A 27,963-nucleotide genomic window follows, 5' to 3' on the forward strand; every position below is an offset into this window, starting at 1 on the left:
ACCCTTTGTGTGTGTGTTCCAGAACGAGAGGGAGCAGATCATGACCACCAACTGTTGGCTCACTCAGGTGGGTCCACCTCACCTGTCTGTTGACCGTCAAAACACACAAAAAAACAACAAGTGCAAAAACTTCATGAAGTACAAACCCAACCAAAAATAATATACACCTCCTCACCATGAAGGAAAGAAGAAAGTTAAAAGTTAATTATGTTGTGTATTTATAATATGTTGTGCAAAGGAAATGTCATAATTTTTGGAAGCTCATCTTGTATTGGATATTGTTTATAGGGTTAGGTGCAATAAGTCTTTAACTTCAGCCTAAAACCCTTTAAATCTGCAACATTTTCAACTTATGAATGTTTGTTTATGTAAAATTGTTAGTTTATTATGCTGACAACTGACCGAGGAAATAATAATAATAATAATAATAAACTAAAATGAATGAATGTTTACAACTGAATAATGCATAAAATGTGTTTTCTTTTGTATTATTAAATATATATTTTTTTAATTAAGTAACGTTTACGACAACCTTTTCCAAAACACAATATAGAATGTGAGATATATCATGCATTTTATATCACTTTTTACTTGAAACAGTCTTGTGCAAAAAAAAAAAAAAATAATAAAAAATAAAAACCTCTTGCAATTTTGGGCTGAAATGAAGCCTTGCAAGACAATCATTGGCACTTGAACCCTTGTGCAATGTTCATGTTGACAAACAATGTTGCAACCTTGTGTGGGAACCGCAGGTGCAGAAACACAAATGAAGAATCCCTGTGGGGTTCAGAAACTGGCAGAGAAATTTTCCATGCATCGTTCATACTGTTGTTACTCAGCCAGCGTTTGTGGGTCTGATGGACCCCTTGCATTTTGTGGCTTTTAATGCCTCCCAATCGAACACTTTTGTGTTCAAATACTGACGGATGTTTGCCTTATCCCAATAAACATCTGTTCAGTATTTGAACATAAAAGTTTTTGATTGTGAGGCATTAAAAGCCACAAAATGCAAGGCATTCATCAGACCCACAAACGCCGGCTGAGTAACAACAGTATGAACGATGCATGGAAAATTTCTCTGCCAGTTTCTGAACCCCACAGGGATTCTTCATTTGTGTTTCTGCACCTGCGGTTCCCACACAAGGTTGCAACATTGTTTGTCAACGCTGTCTGCTCTCATTTTCTCGCACATTTCACCCTCTGATGTTCTGTGTACCTACACTCTGTCATCCTCTTGTCTAAGTCTGCTTTGTGTGTGTGTGCGTGCGTGCGTGCATGTGTGCGTGTGTGTGGAACATCAATTTCCACACTTCTATTAGTCCAGTGGACCCGGACATCTTATATGTAATAGAAATGTGTATGGTGTGTGGTCATTAAATATGTATTCTGATATACCGTATTTCCTTGAATTGCCACCGGAGCGCTAATTAATTTAAAACCTCTTCTCACTCCGGCGTTTACCAAAGGCATGCGGTAAATTTTGGCCTGCGCTTATAAATTTGAGGGCGATGTAAGGATACCATCATGAAAAGCAAATTTAATAAAAAATAACGTTATTATGGTCTTACCTTTACTTATAAATGAAGTCCATGCGCAGCTCTTTCTGATCAAAAGCATCGATAACTTGTTTATAGAAGTCTTCCTTATCTTTCTTCAGTTTTAAAAGTCTCTCTGTCTCGATGGAGATCTTCCTTTACTACCTCCTGCTTCCATTGAAAGTCCAGTTTAGAAAACTTAATTTTAGATGTGTAATCCTCCATGTTAAAAGTGCAAGCGAGAGGAAAAAATAAAGGATCGCTGCTCACTCTTGCTGCTTGTTGTCACTTCTTCTGCAGCCGAGTAGTCGCAAGAAGGATCACTAGCGCCCTCTACCACCAGGAGGCGGGAGTCATTTAATGACTCATATTTGACACACGCAGCTACGGTATATTAATAAAACATAGCTGCTTACTGTTCTTTTTAGCATATTCAATAGCTTGGACCTTAAATCCTACTGAATAGCTCTTAATCTTCTTCCCTTTATGCGGTTTCAAATGATTGAAATCAGCCTCCTCCATTTTGAAAATGATGACAGGTGAAGTGTCACTCGTGATGTGACGAGTTTGACCCGGCGGAAATTCTAGGCATATGCTAATTATTTGGCAAAACGAGTTTGACTTGGCGGAAATTCTAGACATGCGCTAATGAAAATAATATTTTGCGAAATGAGTTTGACCCGGCAGTAATTCTAGTCAGGCGCATACTATATACCCGGTGGCAATTTAAGGAAATACAGGTTGGTCTTCACAGAAAATGAGCCAAAGTCAGTGAGTCTCAGTTGGAAAAATTAATTAATTGTATTATTTTTCTTTGAACAAACAATGAAAAGGGGTCCCACAGACCCCAACACCACCCGCACGTTAACATTTGCATGACATCGCAGTGTTTGTGTGACACGGGCCTGCCGGCATTTGAGGCCGCGTCTCTGCTTGTGAACGCTCCCCAGGTGTGGCACGACTACAGGTTGATGTGGGACCCCGACGAGTACGACGGCATCAAGAAGATCCGCCTCCCGACGCAGCACATCTGGCTGCCCGACATCGTCCTCTACAACAAGTAGGGCTGCACTCGCCTCACCTTAAATCTCCTCTTAGTCCACACCCTCTTACTGTCCCACACCTCCTTTAGGACTTACCACCTAAATCCTCAATGCAGACATTTGGCCGTGCATGGCTGCTGAAGGGTTTCACTCTTTTTGTATTTTTGCTTCGTTATGTCCTAACAATATAGCATTTATTAGCAGGATACAATAACACCGTACCTCCCTTTTTCTACGCCCTCCCTTTCCTATAATTTGGTTTTTCCACTGAAATCTTCTCCTGGTTTTTGTCATGTCTGGAATCATGTTTTGTTTATGCTATGTTCTGTTTGGTTTTTGGACTCTTTTTAGTTCCTGCTTTTTCACTGCCTTGTCTTGTTTCCATGGTTACCTATTAGTTTCACCTGTTCCATGTTTGGACTCACACACCTGTCACCAATCATGTCACTGGTATTTAAAGCCTGTCTTTTTCTGTTGGTCGGGGTGGCGACATTAACTCTGTTGGACTTCTGCTACCCATGTTACCCATGCTACCATAGTTCCATGCCAAGTGAGTTTTGTCTATTTTCCTGTCACAGTAAGTGTTTTCGTTTTCATGTCCATGTTTTCAAAGCCAAGTTTGTTCTCCGCCTTGTGCGCGCCCTTTGTTTGCACCCTGTGTTTCTTTTTTGTAGTAAAATTAAATTATGCCCTTACCTTCACACCATGTCCACTTCTATTCTTGCATCTCGATAAAACAAAAATAGTCCACGTCTTGACAGTTTTCATATTCCACCACAGTTGTCCAACAGCCAATTATTGTAAATAACAAACTATTCTGTTTGTTGTACTTTGTTTACGAACACTTATACGCAAACCATAATAATACAGTACGTCTGACTATAGTAGCTGCGAGGCTCCGACAATCTGTCATGATCTGCTACTTGGATCATGTAATGTTCTGGTTTGGTTCTGTTTTGTTATCACATCCTGTTTAGTATTTGACATCCTTAGTTCCTGGTGGCACCTCCTGTTTTCGTTTCGTTGCCATAGTAACACATTTGTGTCACCTGCCTTCTGTCTTTCTCGAGCACCCGCCTCCTAATTTCTATCGCTATTTAAGCCTGTCCTTGTTTTTCATTCGCTCTCGCAGTCTAAACTTGCTTACAATGCAACAGGTGACGTCGTTATCCCTCATTGTGGTAAAGACTATTCATTTGTTTATTTCCCTAGCTCACATGCTAGCGTCTTTCGTTCTTTCTAGCTCACATGCTAGTTCTGTTGGTTTGTCTGTAGTGCCTTTGTGCAAGTATTTCTGTTCTTAGTTTGTTTTGTAGTTAAATAAATCATCATTCTTACCTTCACGCTGTGTCCATTCTCCGACTGCATCCACGAGAGAACCCAACCACACCACGATGCCAGCTAAACGTCACAGTAGACTGCGAAAACTAATGAAAAACAAGGGCAGGCTTAAATAGCGACAGAAATTAGGAGGCAGGTGCGCGAGAAAGACTGAAGGCAGGTGACACAAATGCGTTACTATTGCAACGAAAACAAAACAGGAAGTGCCACCAGGAACTAAGGACGTCAAATTCTAAACAGGATGTGATAACAAAACGGAAAACAGAACCAAACCAGAACATGACATGACCCAAGTAGCAGATCATGACACAATCCATCAAATGGTGTGGCTTTGGAGTTTACCAAAGTCATACCAAAACATTTTGACAGTTTTTCAGTGCCGTGCGTAAAGTTCTACATTCTCTATGAAACTCCAAAGTTTTGGTCTTGCTTGCTCACCGGTACTTGCCAGTGTCATTTATTGAACAACCTGCAGCTACAGTCCACACGTATCGCTTATGTGCGATTGCCATCTACTATTTACACTCGTCATTATACCATGTACCACGTAAAATTGATTCGAGGTTGGTAAGCACAACCAAAATTATTCCGTACATTGAGCGCACCGGGTTAGAAGGCGCACTGTCCATTTTTGAGAAAATGCCTGTTCACCTGTGGGATGTCCCAACTAAGTGTGTGATGAGCATTCCTCAACTTCTTCAGTCTTTTTTGCTACTTTTGCCAGATTTTTTGAAACACATTGCAGGCATCAAATTCCACATTATCATGTTTTGTTTTAGTCATGTTCAGTTTTGTTTTTGGACTCTTTGTGCACTCTTGTTTGTCTTTGTCACCATAGCAACTCATTAGTTTTCACCTTGTCCTCATGTCACGCACCTGTCTCACGTTTTTCACTGTTTTCACTGATCATGTCACTGCTATTTAAGCCTGTCTGTTTCTGTTCATCGTGCTGGCAACGTCACCTTCTACCACCATCCATCACCCTTTATACCTCTACTCACGTCTTGCCATGTTTCACACATCCATGCCAAGTAAGTTATTGTTTATAGTTCCTTATTCATGCCATAGTGCAAGTGTTTGTTTGTTTTCATAGCCAAGTTTTGTACCTCCCATGTGAGCGCTTTTTGTTTGCTTCCTTTTTTTGTAGTTAGTGTTCAAATAAAAATATGTACTTACATTCACGCCTTGTTCGCACCAACTTTCCTTTGCCTTCTGGAAAAACAAACCCCAAAGTCCACTCCAATCGCTTTGCACCTCGGGAAAACAATCCTCGCCCAAGTCCACGCCTTGACACACATGAGCTAATATTTGCAAAAATCAAACAACATTATATATTGTCTTTGCAGTCTATTCACCTGAATATATAATATAATATATTTGTATTTACCATTTACACAAGGTGACAACTTCAATCAATCAATCAATGTTTACTTATATAGCCCTAAATCACTAGTGTCTCAAAGGGCTGCACAAACCACTACGACATCCTCGGTAGGCCCACACAAGGGCAAGGAAAACTCACACCCAGTGCGACATCGGTGACAATAATGACCCAGTGGGACGTCGGTGACAATGATGACTATGAGAACCTTGGAGAGGAGGAAAGCAATGGATGTCGAGCGGGTCTAACATGATACTGTGAAAGTTCAACATGATACTGTGAAAGTTCAATCCATAATGGATCCAACACACTCGCGAGAGTCCAGTCCAAAGCGGATCCAACACAGCAGCGAGAGTCCCGTTCACAGCGGAGCCAGCAGGAAACCATCCCAAGCGGAGGCGGATCAGCAGCGCAGAGATGTCCCCAGCCGATACACAGGCGAGCAGTACATGGTCACCGGATCGGACCGGACCCCCTCCACAAGGGAGAGTGGGACATAGAAGAAAAAGAAAAGAAACGGCAGATCAACTGGTCTAAAAAGGGAGTCTATTTAAAGGATAGAGTATACAAATGAGTTTTAAGGTGAGACTTAAATGCTTCTACTGAGGTGGCATCTCGAACTGTTACCGGGAGGGCATTCCAGAGTACTGGAGCCCGAAATGAAAAAGCTCTATAGCCCGCAGACTTTTTTTGGGCTTTGGGAATCACTAATAAGCCGGAGTCCTTTGAACGCAGATTTCTTGCCGGGACATATGGTACAATACAATCGGCAAGATAGGATGGAGCTAGACCGTGTAGTATTTTATACGTAAGTAGTAAAACCTTAAAGTCACATCTTAAGTGCACAGGAAGCCAGTGCAGGTATATATGTATGTATATATGTATATAAAAGGTATATACAGTACAGGCGTAATGTGATCAAACTTTCTTGTTCTTGTCAAAAGTCTAGCAGCCGCATTTTGTACCAACTGTAATCTTTTAATGCTAGACATGGGGAGACCCCAAAATAATACGTTACAGTAGTCGAGGCGAGACGTAACAAACGCATGGATAATGATCTCAGCGTCTTTAGTAGACAAAATGGAGCGAGTTTTAGCGATATTACGGAGATGAAAGAAGGCTGTTTTAGTAACGCTTTTAATGTGTGCCTCAAAGGAGAGAGTTGGGTGGAAGATAATACCCAGATTCTTTACCATGTCGCCTTGTTTAATTGTTTGGTTGTCAAATGTTAGAGTTGTATTATTAAATAGAATTCGGTGTCTAGCAGGACCGATAATCAGCATTTCCGTTTTTTTGGCGTTGAGTTGCAAAAAGGTAGCGGACATCCATTGTTTAATTTCATTAAGACACGCCTCCAGCTGACTACAATCCGGCGTGTTGGTCAGCTTTAGGGGCATGTAGAGTTGGGTGTCATCAGCATAACAGTGAAAGCTAACACCGTATTTGCGTATAATGTCACCTAGCGGCAGCATGTAGATGCTGAAGAGTGCAGGGCCAAGGACCGAACCCTGGGGAACTCCACACGTTACCTTAACGTAGTCCGAGGTCACACTGTTATAGGAGACACACTGCATCCTATCAGTAAGATAAGAGTTAAACCAAGACAGGGCTAATGTTGCGATCTGTGACTCAGATCTTCACATGTTTATTTTTCCATCTTTGTTTCATTCTCTTCTGACCCACTTACTTCCTGTTTAGTCCGTTACCATGGTTACACATTGATTTCACCTGCTCCTCGTTTTCTACACACCTGGTTCTCCTTGATTTCTCCCTATATAAGCTTTCCTCTTTTCTTTGTTCAGTCTCGGATCCTAATTTGCCCACGCGCAACAGTGACGACTCTCGACCTGCATCTTTGTATGTATATTCTCGCTAGCTTTTACGCTAAGCCATTTGTTGATTCCAGCTCACATGCTGTGGAATTGTTTTTCTGTTTTTGGTTTGCCTTCTCTTTACAGCAGTGTTTTTGTTCCTAGCCTTTTATTATTTAATAAATCCATTTATAACTTACCTTGTTGTGTTCATCGCTTCGACGCATCCACGGAAGAACCAATCCGGCATTACAATGCCACACAAGCGTCACAGCTAAGTCTGACATACCAATTCGTGTTTTGATACATTCTAATAAAATATTATGATCGACAGTATCAAAAGCAGCGCTAAGATGGAGGAGCAGCAACATAGATGACGCATCAGAATCCATTGTTAGCAATAGATCATTAGTCATTTTTGCGAGGGCTGTCTCAGTGGAGTGATTTGCCCTGAAACCGGATTGAAAGGTTTCACATAGATTGTTAGACGCTAAGTGTTCATTTAACTGCTCCGCAACAATTTTTTCGAGGATTTTTGAAATAAAGGGAAGGTGAGACACCGGTCGGTAGTTTACCATGAGGTTAGAATCGAGGTTAGGTCTTTTAAGAAGAGGATGAATAACCGCTTTTTTGAATGCTAGGGGAACAGTGCCCAAGGAAAGTGATAAGTTTATAATATTTACCACTGATGGACCTAATAATACAAAGAGCTCCTTGATCAGTTTCCCAGGAAGAGGGTCAAGTAAACATGTTGTTTGTTTTATTCCATTTACACATTGTAACAATTCCTCTAATGTTATTTCCTCAAAACAAGAGAAACTATTTTGGAGGGCAGTATCCGCCGTATATCCAATCGTATCTGTGTTAATAGAACCCAGTTGTAGCTGGGACGCATTGTCTTTAATCTCCTTTCTAATGACTTCAATTTTCTTACTAAAGAATTGCATAAAGTCATCAGCTGAGTGGGTGGAGCTACTGGAAGGGGTCCCTTGTTGGGTTAGCGATGCTACCGTACTAAACAAAAATTTAGGATCGTTTTTATTACGGTGGATGAGATTCACTGGCTTTAGATTTTGTATTCAGCTGGTAGGGCCGCTGCCTCCCAAGCTGCGTGCTAACATCAACACAAAGTGTAAACATAAGATGGCGTCTGCCCGAGTGGGCTTGTTTCATGTGTGTTTATATTCAACTTGTAACCAGGCAGCTTGCAAGGAGACAGACTGCAGGTCAGCCATTACAAGTTCAGGCGACAAGGCTCCAGAGGCCAGAAGATATCAGATGATGGAGACTGGAGGTCATAGAATGCACGTGGAGGAAGGCTGCATATTTTCTGCCCCGCCTCCACAAGCCTTTCTTCCACGCAAGTGTGATGGATCTCCTTCATATTTAATGGGTCACGTATCTATAATGCATCACCTGCAGCTTTGGTCGGATCGAGTCAAAAAGAACATCTAAGACACGTTTTTCTGCAGGCCAGCTACTTTTCAATTGACCAAGTGGAAGTTTATCCGTCTCATTCTTCCATCCATCCATTTCCTACCGCTTATTCCCTTTTGGGGTCGCGGGGGGCGCTGGCGCCTATCTCAGCTACAATCGGGCGGAATTGGCCCTGCGATGAGGTGCCTCATTCTTATATACCGTATTTCCTACAATTGCCGCCGGGGCGCTAATTAATTTAAAACCTCTTCTCACTCCGGCACTTACCAAAGGCATGCGGTAAATTTAGGCCTGCGCTTAAAAAAATGAGTGTGATGTATGGATACCATCATGAACACACTTAAATAAATTGTATTTCTGTCATTTTTTATCCTTTTACGGAAGATTTTTTTGTAGAGAGTAAATGAGGGGGGAAAAAACACTTAATTGAACGGTTTAAAAGAGGAGAAAAAATTTAAAAAATGAAAATGTAATTTTGAAAAATAGTCTATCTTCAATTTCAACCCTTTAAAATTCTAAATTCTACCGAAAAAAAGAAGAGAAAAATTATTGTGATAGCAAAATACTTCTACTTGTTTAAATAGATAATGTTCTTTGAACTGGGTACCAAAAGTTGTTTATTAGGTTTACGAATGTGACGCTCTGCAAGAGGCCTCTAATCTGATCGGGATCTTTCTCCTGTGTCTTTTATGTGACATGTGGACTATAGTTGACCTGAGCATGTGTGTTACCTCTTCCTGACCCCCAACAGAGCTAAATTGTTCCCCTTTCCTGAGTGCCCACCCCCCCTTCTGGGCAAACGACACCCTCTCCCCTTCACAGGACTTCGGGTATTCATTCCACTAGTGTACTGTATGTAAATGAGCATAAAGGGTGGGACTTCTGAGAATGTATAATTGTCATGTCATATTCTAAAGGAGTTAGAACAAGCTGGAACGAACGGATGTGTCGTTCTGGTTTGGTCTCGCTTTGCAAAGCTTGTTAATATTTGTTTGTTACTTTAATAAATCATTTTAAAGCTATTTGTCACTAAAGGATCGTCTTTAAGAACTTTCCACGACACTAGCTAATTCGAATCTTTTTGAAAAAATAGAAAAAATAATTTATGGAAATCATTAGTAATTTTTCCTGATTAAGATTAATTTTAGAATTTTGATGACATGTTTTAAATAGGTTAAAATCCAATTTGCACTTTGTTAGAATATATAACAAATTGGACCAAGCTATATTTCTAACAAAGACAAATCATTATTTCTTCGACATTTTCCAGAACAAAAATTTTAAAAGAATTTCAAAAGACTTTTAAATAAGATTTAAATTTGATTCTACAGATTTTCTAGACTTGCCAGAATAATTTTGGGGAATTTTAATCATAATAAGTTTGAAGAAATATTTCACAAATATTCTTCGTCGTAAAAACAGAAGCTAAAATGAAGAATTAAATTAAAATGTATTTATTATTCTTTACAATAAAAAAGTATAAATTTACTTGAACATTGATTTAAATTGTCAGGAAAGAAGAGGAAGGAATTTAAAATGTAAAAAGGTATATGTGTTTAAAAATCCTAAAATCATTTTTAAGGTTATATTTTTTTCTCTAAAATTGTCTTTCTGAAAGTTATAAGAAGCAAAGTAAAAAAATAAATGAATGTATTTAAACAAGTGAAGACTAAGTCTTTAAAATATTTTCTTGGATTTTCAGATTAAATTTGAGTTTTGTCTCTCTTAGAATTAAAAATGTCAAGGAAAGTGAGACCAGCCTGCTAGTAAATAAATACAATTTAAAAAATGGAGGCAGCTCACTGGTAAGTGCTGCTATTTGAGATATTTTTAGAACAGGCCAGCGGGCGACTCATCTGGTCCTTACGGGCGACCTGGTGCCTGCGGGCACCGCCTTGGTGACCCCTGCTTTAGAGTTTTGACGGCACGAGAGTCTGTTGAAATAGGAAGTGTTTCTCGCCTTCCTGTCGGTCGTTTTTTCTTAATAGTATTAATTTGCCTGGATTCTAAGCAGATTTGAGGCAGATGGAAGGGTGATTGTTGCCATGGTGATGTTTTGTTTTTTTATTAAGGGTGATGCCGTAACTCACGATGCACCAGTTGTGCAATCTGCTGACAGAAGCGCGCCTGACATACAAATGAATGTTGAACAAAGACAACGTGGATTAGCTCCAGCAACCTCCTTTTTGTCAGTAATCCTTTCCAAAAACATCAGACGGAAATAGAATCGTACAAAAACACAACACATTTTTTTGCAATAAGAGATCACGTAAGTCTTAATTAATCCATTCAACACAAGCAAGAACATTAATTAATGCAAGACACATTTTAATGGGTTTGGGAGTGTGACATGGAAACACATTGCAATGTGGGTCCTGCCGGTATCTTAAATGGCTTATTTGCACGGCTGAAAACAAGACGAGGGTTTAACGCCTTGCAACCGCCGTCACACAAAATACTTGTTTTTGGCGTGAACGTGCGACATCATTAACCGCCATAATCGTGGTCAGGATCGCTTCAGGGGGGAAAAAAAAGAAAAAAGGACTTGATATGATTGTTCTCATTTCCGGCGTGAAAGCAAAGTCATTTGTGGAATTAAATGATGGGATGGATTAAACAGAGCAATCAAAGAATGTACTAATATAATCCACTTCAAGAAACTCTTCAAACTTCAAGTGTTTACAAAGTACAAAGAAAAAGAACCATGATAAACATTCTGAATTGATTTCATCCATTTATTTTGTCAAAATAATCTTACTCATCTCACCGTCAATCAATCAATGTTTATTTATACAGCCCTAAATCACAAGTGTCTCAAAGGGCTGCACAAGCCACAACGACATCCGTGGTTCAGCGCCCACACAAGGGCAAGGAAAAACTCCCAACCCAGTGGGACGTTGATGAGAATGGCTATGAGAAACCTTGGAGAGGACCGAAAATGTGTTCTCCCCGTGACTGTGTGGGCTCCCTACGGGTACTCCGGCTTGCCACCACCTCCAAAGACATGCACCTGGGGATAGGTCCCTCCCACTTCCAAAGACATGCACCTGGGGCGGTATAGCTCGGTTGGTAGAGGGTTGCAACTTGAGGGTTGCAGGTTCGATCCCCGCTTCAGCCATCCTAGTCACTGCCGTTGTGTCTTTGGGCAAGACACTTTACCCACCTGCTCCCAGTGCCACCCACACTGGTTTAAATGTAAAAATTAGATATTGGGTTTCACTATCTAAAGCGCTTTGAGTCACTGGAGAAAAAGCGCTATATAAATATAATTCACTTCACTTCACCTGGGGATAGGCCCCTCCCACCTCCAAAGACATGCACCAGGGGATAGGCCCCTCCCACCTCCAAAGACATGCACCTGGGGATAGGCCCCTCCCGCCTCCAAAGGCATGCACCTGGGGATAGGTCCCTCCCCCCTCCAAAGACATGCACCTGGGGATAGGCCCCACCCACCTCCAAAGACAGGCACCTGGGGATAGGCCCCTCCCACCTCCAAAGACATGCACCTGGGGATAGGCCCCTCCCACCTCCAAAGACAGGCACCTGGGGATAGGCCCCTCCCACCTCCAAAGACATGCACCTGGGGATAGGCCCCTCCCACCTCCAAAGACATGCACTTGGGGATAGGTTGATTGGCAACACTAAGTGGTCCCTAGTGTGTGAATTTGAGTGTGAATATTGACTCGTCCAGGGTATACCCCGCCTTCCGCCTGAATGCAGCTGAGATAGGTTTCAGCACCCCCCCACCCCCCCACAAGCGGTAGAAAATAGATGCATGGAGGTAGGTTTCAATCACAGTATGTTTTATTCTGTTGCACACGTAGCATTTAGTAGGATGTTAGCATTAGCTAGGCTAGCTGCGATTTACAAACACCGTACAGTTTTTGGTTAAAAAAAAACAACAACAACACCCCTATTTATTAATCCAGGGGTCCCCAAACTACGACCTGCGAAAAGTCCCAATATTTTGGCTTGTACTGTATATGGAAGTCAATCAATTAAAGCAGGGGTCGGGAACCTTTTTGGCTGAGAGAGCCAAAAAGCCAAATATTTTGAAATGTATTTCCGTAAGAGCCATATAATATTTTTTTTTTTACACCGAACAAAACTAAACGCGTGCATTCTTAAGTAAGACCAACATTTCTAGAGTATAATAGGTCTCTTATTCTTTGTATTAACATTGTTATTCTCGAGCTAACTGTGGAGGGGGCGTGGCTTGCTGGCCTGCAGCGAACTGGGGTGTGCCAGGACCGGCCTCGAAATCAGCGACATGTGCCTAGATGGCCCACCTGGGCCTTGTTATCTAATCACCTGTCGCTCTGTTATAAGCAGCAGCCAGGAGAAGAGACGGGGTTGGGGCTGGAGCCAGAGCGCGAGCGAAAACTAAAGAGAAAAATACAATCGCTGGAAAGCAACTGAGAGACTTATTGAAAAATAAAACAATATTGCAACCCTGAAACAGGCTCTCATGTCGGCTCATGTCGGCTCTCATGTGGTCTGACAAACCCCGGGAGGGCAAGCCCCACACTAACCAAGAATAAATAAATAACTTTAGATAGTACTTCATTTATTCCGTCAGGAGAGTTCCTTCGGGAAAATTACAATTTTCAGCACAATCCCATTCAAAATCAAACAAACATTACAGGGAGACAGAACAGGATTGCTGACGGGTCTGCAGGCTTCCAGCACCCCTTACAAAAAAGATGAGATACAGGTAAACAAGGGGGGGGAGAGAAAAAAAATAGAAGATTAAGATACAATAAAATAATCGGTCTTAGCCTGGGCCCTGGAGAGGGGGTGCAGACTGAAGCCAAGGCAAAAAAAAACAACTCATAGCCATAGTACACATCCCTCTTCCATGTGTGTAAGAGGGAAACATCAAACATCAAAGAACACAGAGGACATTAAAGACATTAAAGCAGCAGATACAACCAGACACTTCTACATACAGCTATGAATAAAAAGTAAAAGAAACATATACACTGTGGTGGCCTCTGCGGTGTTCCACGCCATCGTCTGCTGGGGTGGAGGGAGCATGGCCAGAGACAGGAGCAGACCCAACAAAGCAACCAAGACAGCCGACTCCACTCTAGGCCAGTGTCCAGCTTCTTACCATTAACGCAAATCCTTGAACAGGTGCGGTTGAAAACAGATGGATGGATTAAAAATGCATGAGAATGTTTTATATTTTGAACATTATTTTTAACACTGTGATTACAAGTGGAATCATTCATTACTTATCATATAAAGCAATGTGAGCTAAGATTTATCCGAGAGCCAGATGCAGTCTGTCATGATCCGTAGTCTGGATCATGTTTAGTTTAGTTATTTTCTGTTAGTTTGGACTCCCTCTGTTGTTTGTGTACCTTTTTGTGAGTCAGTTTGGTCACCATGGCAACATATTAATTTCACCTGCTGAGGGTTCCAGACGCACACCTGTTTTTGTTAATTACTTCCTTATTTAAGCCTGCCTTGTCCCGTCAGTCGGTCTTGGTCCCTTGTTTGCGGTATGCAACTGTTTCGTTGGTAATTCTAGATTTCTTGTTACCTGATCCTGTGCTAGTGTTAGCATTAGCTTCTGTGCTTTCGCCACGCGTTTCTTTTCGTCTGTTTTTGTACCAGTGTTTTGGTATTAAATCATTCTTACCTTTTAGTTGTTGTCCAGAGTGTCTATGTTTGCGTTGGAGGAACGATCCCGTATTAAAATGCGACCCCCACGTGACAGAAGGGACCAAGCTTACAGTTCCTTCGCCATAGACTCTGAAGATGTGGAGCAAGGTACGTGGAGAGCAATGGAAGCGGAGACTCTACGCCACTCGCCCTTGGAGCGCCAGGACCTGATGTGGGGTCCTAATGGCAAGTTGATTCCGATCACCTCCGTATGGCCCGAGGACATCGATCCACCACAGTACCGGACGCGTCAGCGAAGACGGAAGCCGTCCAAAAGGGCTCCACTTCGTTACCGGGACGCGCCGCTCCCTCAGACTCCTCCGGACAGCAAGACGCCACAAGCAGCAAAGTTTTCCTCGCCGCCGATGTTTGGTAATCCAGTCACTCATTTTGCCAAACAATTTTCTGATTGGGCTGCTAACAAAATGAACTCCGGCTACGACTTCACTCCATCCACTCTTCATGACGTCACTCCGCCCACTTCTGATGACGTCACTGAATCGGCGCGCGGCGATGACATCATTCCGCCGGCGTCATCTAAGGAAGTCACGGACCATAATGTTCTTGTTGTGCCTTCTGTCTCCAGGTGTAAGTCACCTACAAAAGACTATAATTCAAAGATAAAACACTACCAGGACATTTTATTTGAAATTTAGATTTCCTCAGTCTTCTTTTGATTGCCAAGCTCCGCCCCCCATGGCTCTAGTCCCGCCCACGACACGGACGTTTTCTTCTTGTCCTCCCACACAATCTCAGGTGGGAGAGGGAGATGCACTTGCTGAACATTTTTTAGGGGAGGATTCTACCCATCTCCTAACCTCCCTCCACCCACCCCGAAAGACGGTTCCAGACCGCAAGAAGTGCGTCTGGTATCCGCCCCTTGGGGGGGGGCTGGGGCAGGGGGGCGGTGCGGGGGGAGTGGCACAACTGCGCCCAGCCAAGCCGCAACCTCCTCCTAGGCCGCCTCCACCAGCTCCACGACCAGTACCAGCACCAGCTCCACGACCAGTACCAGCACCAGCTCCACGACCAGTACCAGCACCAGCTCCACAACCAGTACCAGTACCAGCACCACGACAAGTACCAGTGCCACGCCAAGTACCAGTACCAGTGCCACGCCAAGTACCAGTACCAGCGCCACGCCAAGTACCAGCACCACGACCAGTACCAGCACCAGCTCCACGACCAGTACCAGCACCACGCCAAGTACCAGCACCAGCACCACGCCAAGTACCAGCACCAGCTCCACGACCAGTACCAGCACCAGCTCCACGACCAGTACCAGCACCACGACAAGTACCAGTACCAGCACCACGACAAGTACCAGTACCAGCGCCACGCCAAGTACCAGTACCAGCGCCACGCCAAGTACCAGTACCAGCGCCACGCCAAGTACCAGCACCAGCGCCACGCCAAGTACCAGCACCAGCACCACGCCAAGTACCAGCACCAGCTCCACGCCAAGTACCAGCACCAGCTCCACGCCAAGTACCAGCACCAGCTCCACGCCAAGTACCAGCACCAGTTCCACGCCAAGTACCAGCACCAGCTCCACGCCAAGTACCAGCACCAGCTCCACGCCAAGTACCAGCACCAGCTCCACGACAAGTACCAGCACCAGCTCCACGACAAGTACCAGTACCAGCTCCACGCCGCCAAGCACCGCCATGCCAAGAACCAAGCCAAGTCTCGTCTTCTGCTGCGTCCACGCCTGACACGTCTTCTGCTGCGTCCACGCCTGACACGTCTTCTGCTGCGTCCACGCCTGACACGTCTTCTGCTGCGTCCACGCCTGACACGTCTTCTGCTGCGTCCACGCCTGACACGTCTTCTGCTGCGTCCACGCCTGACACGTCTTCTGCTGCGTCCACGCCTGACACGTCTTCTGCTGCGTCCACGCCTGACTCGTCTTCTGCTGCGTCCACGCCTGACTCGTCTTCTGCTGCGTCCACGCCTGACTCGTCTTCTGCTGCGTCCACGCCTGTTACGACGGCGCCGACTTGCCAACTTCCATGTCGACCATGGATGTGGCCGCCCCCTGGTCGTCCGCCACGCCAAGTGCATCCACCTCCCTGTCGGCCACGGATGTGGCCGCTCCCTGGTCGCCCGCCTCGCCGGCTGCAGCGGCGTTCCACTCGCCGCCGCCACTTGACTTTGCCTCGGTGGATTCGGGGACACTTGGCCTGGCGACCCACCGCCAATTCCTCCCTCCGCCCTCCCGTGACTCTTGACCCTGCTTGTTTTTGTTTATGGACATCTGGTATCTGTCCTTGAGGAGGGGGTACTGTCATGATCCGTAGTCTGGATCATGTTTAGTTTAGTTATTTTCTGTTAGTTTGGACTCCCTCTGTTGTTTGTGTACCTTTTTGTGAGTCAGTTTGGTCACCATGGCAACATATTAATTTCACCTGCTGAGGGTTCCAGACGCACACCTGTTTTTGTTAATTACTTCCTTATTTAAGCCTGCCTTGTCCCGTCAGTCGGTCTTGGTCCCTTGTTTGCGGTATGCAACTGTTTCGTTGGTAATTCTAGATTTCTTGTTGCCTGATCCTGTGCTAGTGTTAGCATTAGCTTCTGTGCTTTCGCCACGCGTTTCTTTTCGTCTGTTTTTGTACCAGTGTTTTGGTATTAAATCCAGCACCAGCTCCACGCCAAGTACCAGCACCAGCGCCACGCCAAGTACCAGCACCAGCACCACGCCAAGTACCAGCACCAGCTCCACGCCAAGTACCAGCACCAGCTCCACGCCAAGTACCAGCACCAGCTCCACGCCAAGTACCAGCACCAGTTCCACGCCAAGTACCAGCACCAGCTCCACGCCAAGTACCAGCACCAGCTCCACGCCAAGTACCAGCACCAGCTCCACGACAAGTACCAGCACCAGCTCCACGACAAGTACCAGTACCAGCTCCACGCCGCCAAGCACCGCCATGCCAAGAACCAAGCCAAGTCTCGTCTTCTGCTGCGTCCACGCCTGACACGTCTTCTGCTGCGTCCACGCCTGACACGTCTTCTGCTGCGTCCACGCCTGACACGTCTTCTGCTGCGTCCACGCCTGACACGTCTTCTGCTGCGTCCACGCCTGACACGTCTTCTGCTGCGTCCACGCCTGACACGTCTTCTGCTGCGTCCACGCCTGACACGTCTTCTGCTGCGTCCACGCCTGACTCGTCTTCTGCTGCGTCCACGCCTGACTCGTCTTCTGCTGCGTCCACGCCTGACTCGTCTTCTGCTGCGTCCACGCCTGTTACGACGGCGCCGACTTGCCAACTTCCATGTCGACCATGGATGTGGCCGCCCCCTGGTCGTCCGCCACGCCAAGTGCATCCACCTCCCTGTCGGCCACGGATGTGGCCGCTCCCTGGTCGCCCGCCTCGCCGGCTGCAGCGGCGTTCCACTCGCCGCCGCCACTTGACTTTGCCTCGGTGGATTCGGGGACACTTGGCCTGGCGACCCACCGCCAATTCCTCCCTCCGCCCTCCCGTGACTCTTGACCCTGCTTGTTTTTGTTTATGGACATCTGGTATCTGTCCTTGAGGAGGGGGTACTGTCATGATCCGTAGTCTGGATCATGTTTAGTTTAGTTATTTTCTGTTAGTTTGGACTCCCTCTGTTGTTTGTGTACCTTTTTGTGAGTCAGTTTGGTCACCATGGCAACATATTAATTTCACCTGCTGAGGGTTCCAGACGCACACCTGTTTTTGTTAATTACTTCCTTATTTAAGCCTGCCTTGTCCCGTCAGTCGGTCTTGGTCCCTTGTTTGCGGTATGCAACTGTTTCGTTGGTAATTCTAGATTTCTTGTTACCTGATCCTGTGCTAGTGTTAGCATAGCTTCTGTGCTTTCGCCACGCGTTTCTTTTCGTCTGTTTTTGTACCAGTGTTTTGGTATTAAATCATTCTTACCTTTTAGTTGTTGTCCAGAGTGATCCCGCATTAAAATGCGACCCCCACGTGACACAGTCATCAAAAGAGCCACAGGTTCCCTACCCCTGAATTAAAGTTGACCTATATAGCCCTAAATCACAAGCGTCTCAAAGGGCTGCACAAGCCACAGATCCCACACCAGGGTAAGAAAAAACCCAATGGGATGACGACGAGAGACCTCGCAGGGACGTGTAGCGGTGTTGTGTTATCATTGATCCGCTGCGGTCTTCTGTCCCTCAGCGCCGACGGCACCTACGAGGTCTCCTTCTACTCCAACGCCGTGGTCTCCAACAACGGCGAGGTGGCCTGGCTCCCTCCGGCCATCTACAAGTCGGCCTGCAAGATCGAGGTCCGCGACTTTCCCTTCGACCAGCAGAACTGCACCCTCAAGTTCCGCTCGTGGACCTACGACCACACCGAGATCGACCTCATCCTCCTGAGCGACTTCGCCAGCCGCGACGACTTCAAGCCCAGCGGTGAGTGGGACATCGTGTCGCTGCCGGGACGCAAGAACGTAGACCCCGACGACGTCCGCTACCTGGACATCACCTACGACTTTGTCATCAAGAGGAAGCCTCTCTTCTACACCATCAACCTGATCATCCCCTGCATCCTCATCACCTCCTTGGCCATCCTGGTCTTCTACCTGCCCTCGGACTGCGGCGAGAAGATGACCCTGTGCATCTCCGTGCTCCTGGCGCTCACCGTCTTCTTGCTCCTGATCTCCAAGATCGTGCCGCCCACGTCCTTGGCGGTGCCGCTGATCGGCAAGTACCTGATGTTCAGCATGGTGCTGGTCACCTTCTCCATCGTCACCAGCGTGTGCGTGCTCAACGTGCACCACCGCTCGCCCAGCACCCACACCATGCCGCCGTGGGTCAAGCGGGTCTTCATGTACCGCCTGCCCACCTACCTCTTCATGAGGAGACCCGGCCGCTCCAACACCCGCGAGAGGTTCCGCAAAACACACCAGCTGCGGACCTTCTCGGAGAAGAAAGAGGGCGGGGCGGGCATCTCCTCCTTCTACGTCAACGAGGAGTCGGCCAAACGCTACGGCTGGACCTTCGGTGACTTGGCGGACCGCGCCGAGCTCAGGAGGCGGGCCACGCTGAAGAGGGGCATCGACGTGGAGGACGCGGTGGACGGCGTGCGCTACATTGCGGACAAGATGAAGAGCGAGGATGACGATGAAGGGGTGAGTTTATGCAATCCAATCCAATCCACTTTATTTATATAGCGCATTTAAACAACAATAACGTTTCCAAAGTGCTGCACAGCCATGTTAAAAACAATTGTAAAAAAATAGAAATAAATAAATAAAATTAAATTAAAAAAAAGTATATATATATATATATATATATATATTATGCTCCACCAATGACTGAATAAAAACAAAAAATAAATAAATATAAAACCAATAAAAACAATATAAAAACAAATATGAATAAAACTATTTTAAAGGGTAAAATTTTATTTTAATCTTCTATTTTTTTCTTCCCCCGCCCCCACTTGTTTACCTGTATGTCATCTTTTTTTGTAAGGGGCGCTGGAAGCCGGCAGACCCGTCAGCGATCCTGTTCTGTCCCCCTGTAATGTTTGTCTGATCTTGAATGGGATTGTGCTGAAAATTGTAATTTTCCTGAAGGAACTCTCCTGACGGAATAAATAAAGTACTATCTAATCTAATCTAATCTAATCTAATTAAAACAGTAAAATAGAAATAAAAGTGTATAAAAAACACAGAGGACAACAGAGAACAGAGGACCACACAACTCACGTAGTGTTAAAAGCCAAAGAATAAAAGTGGGTCTTAAGACGAGACTTAAAAGAGTTCACTGTGGAAGCAGTTTGAACATGGAGCGGCAGAGTGTTCCAGAGCTTAGGGCCGACCACAGAGAAGGCCCTGTCTCCCCTGGTCTTAAGTCCGGTCTTGGGCACCACGAGCTGGAACTGGCTCTCGGACCTCAGAGCGCGCGCAGGAATGTAAATTTGGATAAGGTCCGAGATATACTGAGGTGCCAGTCCATGTAAAGATTTAAAAACAAACAGCATTGTTTTAAAATCAATTCTAAAATGAACAGGGAGCCAGTGCAAACTCTGAAGAATTGGGGTTATATGCTGGCGTTTCCTGGCCCCTGTTAAAAGTCGTGCTGCCGCGTTCTGGACTAACTGCAACCGGGAGAGAGCTTTTTGGCTAATGCCAGCATAAAGTGCATTGCAGTAGTCCAGGCCACTTGAAATAAAAGCATGCACGACTTGTTCAAAAAGGTTAAAAGATAAAAACGGTTTAACCTTTACTAAAAGACGAAGGTGATAAAAACACGATTTTAAAACGCCATCGACTTGTTTGTCTAGTTTAAAATCGCTGTCTATAGTGACGCTAAGGCTGGTGACTTTGGGACGCACATCATTTTGCAATGGTCCCAAGTCAGTGAGGGTCTGACCAAAAACTAAAATTTGCGTTTTTCCCTCATTCATTATTAAAAAATTCTGGGCTAACCAAGCCTTGACGTCGCATAGACAGTTAAGAAGAATGCAAATCCTACCTAACGCGCTAAATTTACTCCCTTTCATCTACTTCGGAATCAGAATCAGAATCAGACATACTTTATTAATCCCCGAGGGGAAATTAAAATGTTCAGCACAATCCCATTCAAGGTCAGACAAACATTACAGGGAGACAGAACAGGATCGCTGACAGGTCTGCCAACTTCCGGCGTCCCTAACAAAAAAGGTGAGATACAGGTAAACAAGTGGGAGGGGGGGATGGGAGAAAAAAAATAAAAGAATAAAATAAGCTAAAAACATCGGTCTAAGCCTGGGCCCCTGGAGAGGGAGTCCAGACTGAGGCCAAGGGGAAAAAAACAACTCATAGCCATAGTACACATCCCTACTTACTTGAGTAACTTTAGGAATAAATTGTACTTCTAAGAGTAGTTTTACTGCAACATACTTTTACTTGAGTATATTAATAGAGAAGAAACGCTACTTTTACTCCGCTCCATTTATCTACATTCAGCTCGCTCCTCGCTACAGATTTTTATCGATCTGTTAATGCACGCTTTGTTTGTTTTGGTTTGTCAGACAGACCGTTAAAGTAGGATCTATTTCATGCCTGCGTTTCACCAATTAAATGCAGTCACTGGTGACGCTTGACTCCGTTTCACCAATCAAATGCAGTCACTTGTGACGCTTGACTCTGTTTCACCAATCAAATGCAGTCACTGGTGACGCTTGACTCTGTTTCACCAATCAAATGCAGTCACTGGTGACGCTTGACTCCGTTTCCCCAATCAAATGCAGTCACTGGTGACGCTTGACTCCGTTTCACCAATCAAATGCAGACACTGTTGACGTTTGACTCCGTTTCCCCAATCAAATGCAGTCACTGGTGACGTTTGACTCCATTTCACCGATCAAATGCAGTCACTGGTGATGCTTGACTCCGTTTCACCAATCAAATGCAGTCACCGGTGACACTTGACTCCGTTTCCCCAATCAAATGCAGTCACTGGTGACGTTTGACTGCATTTCACCGATCAAATGCAGTCACTGGTGACGCTTGACTCCGTTTCACCAATCAAATGCAGTCACTGGTGACGTTTGACTCCGTTTCCCCAATCAAATGCAGTCACTGGTGACGTTTGACTCCATTTCACCGATCAAATGCAGTCACTGGTGACGCTTGACTCCGTTTCACCAATCAAATGCAGTCACTGGTGATGCTTGACTCCGTTTCACCAATCAAATGCAGTCACTGGTGAGGTTTGACTCAGTTTCACCAATCAAATGCAGTCACTGGTGACGTGTGACTCCATTTCATCAATCAAATGCAGTCACTGGTGACGCTTGACTCCGTTTCACCGATCACATGCAGCCACTGGTGACGCTTGACTCAGTTTCACCAATCAAATGCAGTCACTGGTGACGTTTGACTCCGTTTCACCAATCAAATACAGTCACTGTTGACGTTTGACTCCGTTTCCCCAATCAAATGCAGTCACTGGTGACGTTTGACTCCATTTCACCGATCAAATGCAGTCACTGGTGACGCTTGACTCCATTTCACCAATCAAATGCAGTCACTGGTGACGCTTGACTCCATTTCACCAATCAAATGTAGTCACTGGTGATGCTTGACTCCGTTTCACCAATCAAATGCAGTCACTGGTGACGTTTGACTCCATTTCACCGATCAAATGCAGCCACTGGTGACGCTTGACTCTGTTTCACCAATCAAATGCAGTCACTGGTGATGCTTGACTCCGTTTCACCAATCAAATGCAGTCACTGGTGAGGTTTGACTCAGTTTCACCAATCAAATGCAGTCACTAGTGACGTTTGACTCCATTTCATCAATGAAATGCAGTCACTGGTGACGCTTGACTCCGTTTCACCAATCAAATGCAGTCACTGGTGACACTTGACTCCGTTTCACCAATCAAATGCAGTCACTGGTGACGCTTGACTCCGTTTCACCGATCTAATGTAGTCACTGGTGACGCTTGACTCCGTTTCACCAATCAAATGCATTCACTTGTGACGCTGGACTCCGTTTCACCGATCAAATGCAGTCACTGGTGACGCTTGACTCCGTTTCACCAATCAAATGCAGCCACTGGTGACGTGTGACTCCATTTCATCAATCAAATGCAGTCACTGGTGACGCTTGACTCCGTTTCACCGATCACATGCAGCCACTGGTGACGCTTGACTCAGTTTCACCAATCAAATGCAGTCACTGGTGACGTTTGACTCCGTTTCACCAATCAAATACAGTCACTGTTGACGTTTGACTCCGTTTCCCCAATCAAATGCAGTCACTGGTGACGTTTGACTCCATTTCACCGATCAAATGCAGTCACTGGTGACGCTTGACTCCATTTCACCAATCAAATGCAGTCACTGGTGACGCTTGACTCCATTTCACCAATCAAATGTAGTCACTGGTGATGCTTGACTCCGTTTCACCAATCAAATGCAGTCACTGGTGACGTTTGACTCCATTTCACCGATCAAATGCAGCCACTGGTGACGCTTGACTCTGTTTCACCAATCAAATGCAGTCACTGGTGATGCTTGACTCCGTTTCACCAATCAAATGCAGTCACTGGTGAGGTTTGACTCAGTTTCACCAATCAAATGCAGTCACTAGTGACGTTTGACTCCATTTCATCAATGAAATGCAGTCACTGGTGACGCTTGACTCCGTTTCACCAATCAAATGCAGTCACTGGTGACACTTGACTCCGTTTCACCAATCAAATGCAGTCACTGGTGACGTTTGACTCCGTTTCACCGATCTAATGTAGTCACTGGTGACGCTTGACTCCGTTTCCCCAATCAAATGCATTCACTTGTGACGCTGGACTCCGTTTCACCGATCAAATGCAGTCACTGGTGACGCTTGACTCCGTTTCACCAATCAAACAGAGCCAGACGGTCACATGATTAACTGCACACTTTTTTTTATAGACCCTTATTTATAAATTTCAACATTTACAAACAATTGAAAATAATAATCAAAGTAAGTACAAAAACAGTACAAAACAGTATAAAAACCGTACAAAACAGCGCCAGGGGATAGTAAATTCAAAGTAACTAAAATAGAATGCAAAAAAATATATATATATATAAAATAAACAAAGTGCAAAGCCATAGGCTCACTCAATATCAGTAAATAACTTAAATTTGGAACACAGCATCATCGTTTTCACAGCTTTTTGCTTGTTAGAGGTAGAGTGTTTTAATGTAGAGTTCTAAATCTTATTTAAAGGCACAAAAACAGGTCGGGTATTGAGAAACTTACATTCATGAATATAAAACTTAGCCAATAGTATAATGAGCTTGCAAAGGTCAAATTCATATTCAAATTTTTTTTCAATACAGTGTAAAACCAAATATATATTATTAAATATATATTATTGTTTTAGTTGCTTAAGAGATATTCCTGGCTCTGAATTTATTCATTGTTATTTTTATGTTTTTGTGCATTACTTGTTGCCGTCATCATTAAACGAACAGGTTACTCATCAGTTACTCGGTACTTGAGTAGTTTTTTCACAACATACTTTTTACTTTTACTCAAGTAAATATTTGGGTGACTACTCCTTACTTTTACTTGAGTAATACATCTCTAAAGTGACAGTACTCTTACTTGAGTACAATTTCTGGCTACTCTACCCACCTTTGTAAATATAAAGTGGGGCAAAAAAGTATTTAGTCAGCCAGCGATTGTGCAAGTTCTCCCACTTAAAATGATGACAGAGGTCTGTAATTTTCATCATAGGTACACTTCAACTGTGAGAGACAGAATGTGAAAAGAAAAAAAAATCCAGGAATTCACATTGTAGGAATTTTAAATAATTTATTTGTAAATTATGGTGGAAAATAAGTATTTGGTCAACCATTCAAAGCTCTCACTGATGGAAGGAGGTTTTGGCTCAAAATCTCACGATACATGGCCCCATTCATTCTTTCCTTAACACGGATCAATCGTCCTGTCCCCTTAGCAGAAAAACAGCCCCAAAGCATGATGTTTCCACCCCCATGCTTCACAGTAGGTATGGTGTTCGTGGGATGCAATCCAATATTCTTCTTCCTCCAAACACGACCAGTTGAGTTTATACCAAAAAGTTCTATGTTGGTTTCATCTGACCACATGACATTCTCTCAATCCTCTGCTGTATCATCCATGTATCCATTTTGGTATAAACTCAACTCGTCGTGTTTGGAGGAAGAAGAATACTGAGTTGCATCCCAAGAACACCATACCTACTGTGAAGCATGGGGGTGGAAACATCATGCTTTGGGGCTGTTTTTTATATATATGTATATATATTAATATACTGTATATACTGTATATTTATGTAATATAAAAATGATTGTGTGAGTTCTACACAAATTTGCAACATTGTGTTGTTTGTGTTTTGTCTTGTGACAGATCATAGAGGACTGGAAGTACGTGGCGATGGTCATCGACCGTCTCTTCCTGTGGATCTTTGTGTGTGTGTGCGTGGTGGGCACCGTGGGTCTATTCATGCAGCCTCTCTTCCAGAGCTACAACACCCCCGTTGTTGAAGACTTAGACCAGAACTAAATCTGATAAAACACAATCTACCTTCAAATCCTTCTTCCTTCTTCCCAGAAGCCAACACATGAACCTTTGATGATGCACTTTAACCCCTCGGCCTCCAACATCCTTGCCCCCGCTCATCAGGACATTGATCAAGTACCACCAGGTATTGATCATGAGACCCTGATCCACATGATTGCTGACATCTGGGGGCCATCTTACCTTTGCTCTTATAACGTCAATGATCAGTCTTAGTGGCAGGGCATCAGTAGGAGGGGCTCATTTCTTGTGTTAGGAACTGTGTTTTACACTCTTTTTGTCCAATCTAAGCTGGTAAATATCGCAGAATATAAAGAATGTAGTAATATGTCACAAACACTGCCCGATCAAATCCTTACCTGATGTTCTTTGGTCCCCTGATAAAAAAAACAACAACTTGAACGCTGAGTGAGACACACCGAGTTCAACCAAGGAGTAGATTTTTAAAAATGTTTGGTCTAGACCAGAATACTGAACTACAGGTGTGAACTAAGCAGTCAGGAATAACCTCTTTGATTCAGTCTAGACTTTCTGCTCCCAGATGTCAGCAATTGTGGAATTGGTTTCTCATTTCACTGACTGACAAGATGAAAAATACCCAAAATATACCACTGACAAGTTGACATATACCACTGACACGTTGACATATACCACTGAGAAGTTGAAATATACCATTGACAATTTTAAAAATGCCCAATATATACCACTGACAAGTTGAAAATACCCACAATATACCACTGACAAGTTGACATATACCACTGACAAGTTGACATATACCACTGACAAGTTGAAATATACCAAGGACAAGTTAAAATATACCCGGAATATACCACTGGTAAGTTGACATATACCACTGGACAAGTTGAAATATACCACTGACAAGTTGATATATACCACTGACAAGTTGACATATACCACTGACAAGTTGAAATATACCAATGACAAGTTGAAATATACCAATGACAAGTTGACATATACCACTGACAAGTTGAAATGTACCAATGACAAGTTGAAATATACCAATGACAAGTTGACACATACCACTGACAAGTTGACATATACCACTGACAAGTTGACATATACCACTGACAAGTTGACATATACCACTGACAAGTTGACATATACCACTGACAAGTTGAAATATACCAATGACAAGTTGAAATATACCAATGACAAGTTGACATATACCACTGACAAGTTGAAATATACCAATGACAAGTTGAAATATACCAATGACAAGTTGACACATACAACTGTCAAGTTGACATATACCACTGACAAGTTGACATATACCACTGACAAGTTGACATATACCACTGACAAGTTGAAATATACCAATGACAAGTTGACATATACCACTGACAAGTTGACATATACCTATTACAAGTTGACATATATCACTGACAAGTTGACATATACCACTGACAAGTTGACATATACCAATGACAAGTTGACATACCACTGACATGTTGACATATACCAATGAAAAGTTTACATATACCCCTGACAAGTTGACATATACCAATGAAAAGTTGACATATACCAATGACAAGTTGACATATACCACTGACAAGTTGACATATACCAATGACAAGTTGACATACCACTGACAAGTTGACATATACCAATGAAAAGTTGACATATACCACTGACAAGTTGACATATACCACTGACAAGTTGACATATACCAATGACAAGTTGACATATACCACTGGCAAGTTGACATATACCACTGACAAGTTGAAATATACCACTGACAAATTGACATTTACCACTGACAAGTTGAAATATACCACTGACAAGTTGACATATACCACTTACAAGTTGACATATACCACTGACAAGTTGACATATACCACTGACAAGTTGACATATACCACTGACAAGTTGAAATATACCAATGACAAGTTGACATATACCACTGACAAATGGACATATACAACTGACAAGTTGACATATACCAATGACAAGTTGACATATACCAATTACAAGTTGACATATACCACTGACAAGTTGACATATAATACTGACAAGTTGACATATACCACTGACAAGTTGACATATACCACTGACAAGTTGAAATATACCAATGACAAGTTGACATATACCACTGACAAGTTGAAATATACCAATGACAAGTTGACGTATACCACTGACAAATGGACATATACAACTGACAAGTTGACATATACCAATGACAAGTTGACATATACCACTGACAAGTTGACATATACCAATTACAAGTTGACATATACCACTGACAAGTTGACATATACCACTGACAAGTTGACATATACCAATGACAAGTTGACATACCACTGACAAGTTGACATATACCAATGAAAAGTTGACATATACCACTGACAAGTTGACATATACCAATGAAAAGTTGACATATACCAATGACAAGTTGACATATACCACTGACAAGTTGACATATACCAATGACAAGTTGACATACCACTGACAAGTTGACATATACCAATGAAAAGTTGACATATACCACTGACAAGTTGACATATACCACTGACAAGTTGACATATACCAATGACAAGTTGACATATACCACTGACAAGTTGAAATATACCACTGACAAGTTGAAATATACCACTGACAAGTTGAAATATACCACTGACAAGTTGACATATACCACTGACAAGTTGACATATACCACTGACAAATTGACATTTACCACTGACAAGTTG

The 27,963-nt window shown here is 43.7% G+C and overlaps 1 protein-coding gene across 1 annotated transcript in view; it reads left to right on the top strand.

Annotated features, from left to right (window-relative positions):
- Positions 1–25,915, top strand: part of LOC133552681 (neuronal acetylcholine receptor subunit beta-2-like) — a 63,208-nt gene extending 37,293 nt beyond the window's left edge. Inside the window, exons 4-7 of the mRNA XM_061900057.1 lie at positions 23–67; positions 2,486–2,595; positions 18,385–19,339; positions 25,088–25,915. Of these exons, the coding sequence (XP_061756041.1) occupies positions 23–67; positions 2,486–2,595; positions 18,385–19,339; positions 25,088–25,243 (1,266 nt within the window). The 3' untranslated portion in view covers positions 25,244–25,915. The remainder of the gene's footprint in view (positions 1–22; positions 68–2,485; positions 2,596–18,384; positions 19,340–25,087) is intronic.
- Positions 25,916–27,963: the final 2,048 nt, after the last annotated feature.

Source organism: Nerophis ophidion, linkage group LG05 (assembly GCF_033978795.1).
Source record: "Nerophis ophidion isolate RoL-2023_Sa linkage group LG05, RoL_Noph_v1.0, whole genome shotgun sequence".
NCBI classification, from domain to species: Eukaryota; Metazoa; Chordata; class Actinopteri; order Syngnathiformes; family Syngnathidae; genus Nerophis; species Nerophis ophidion.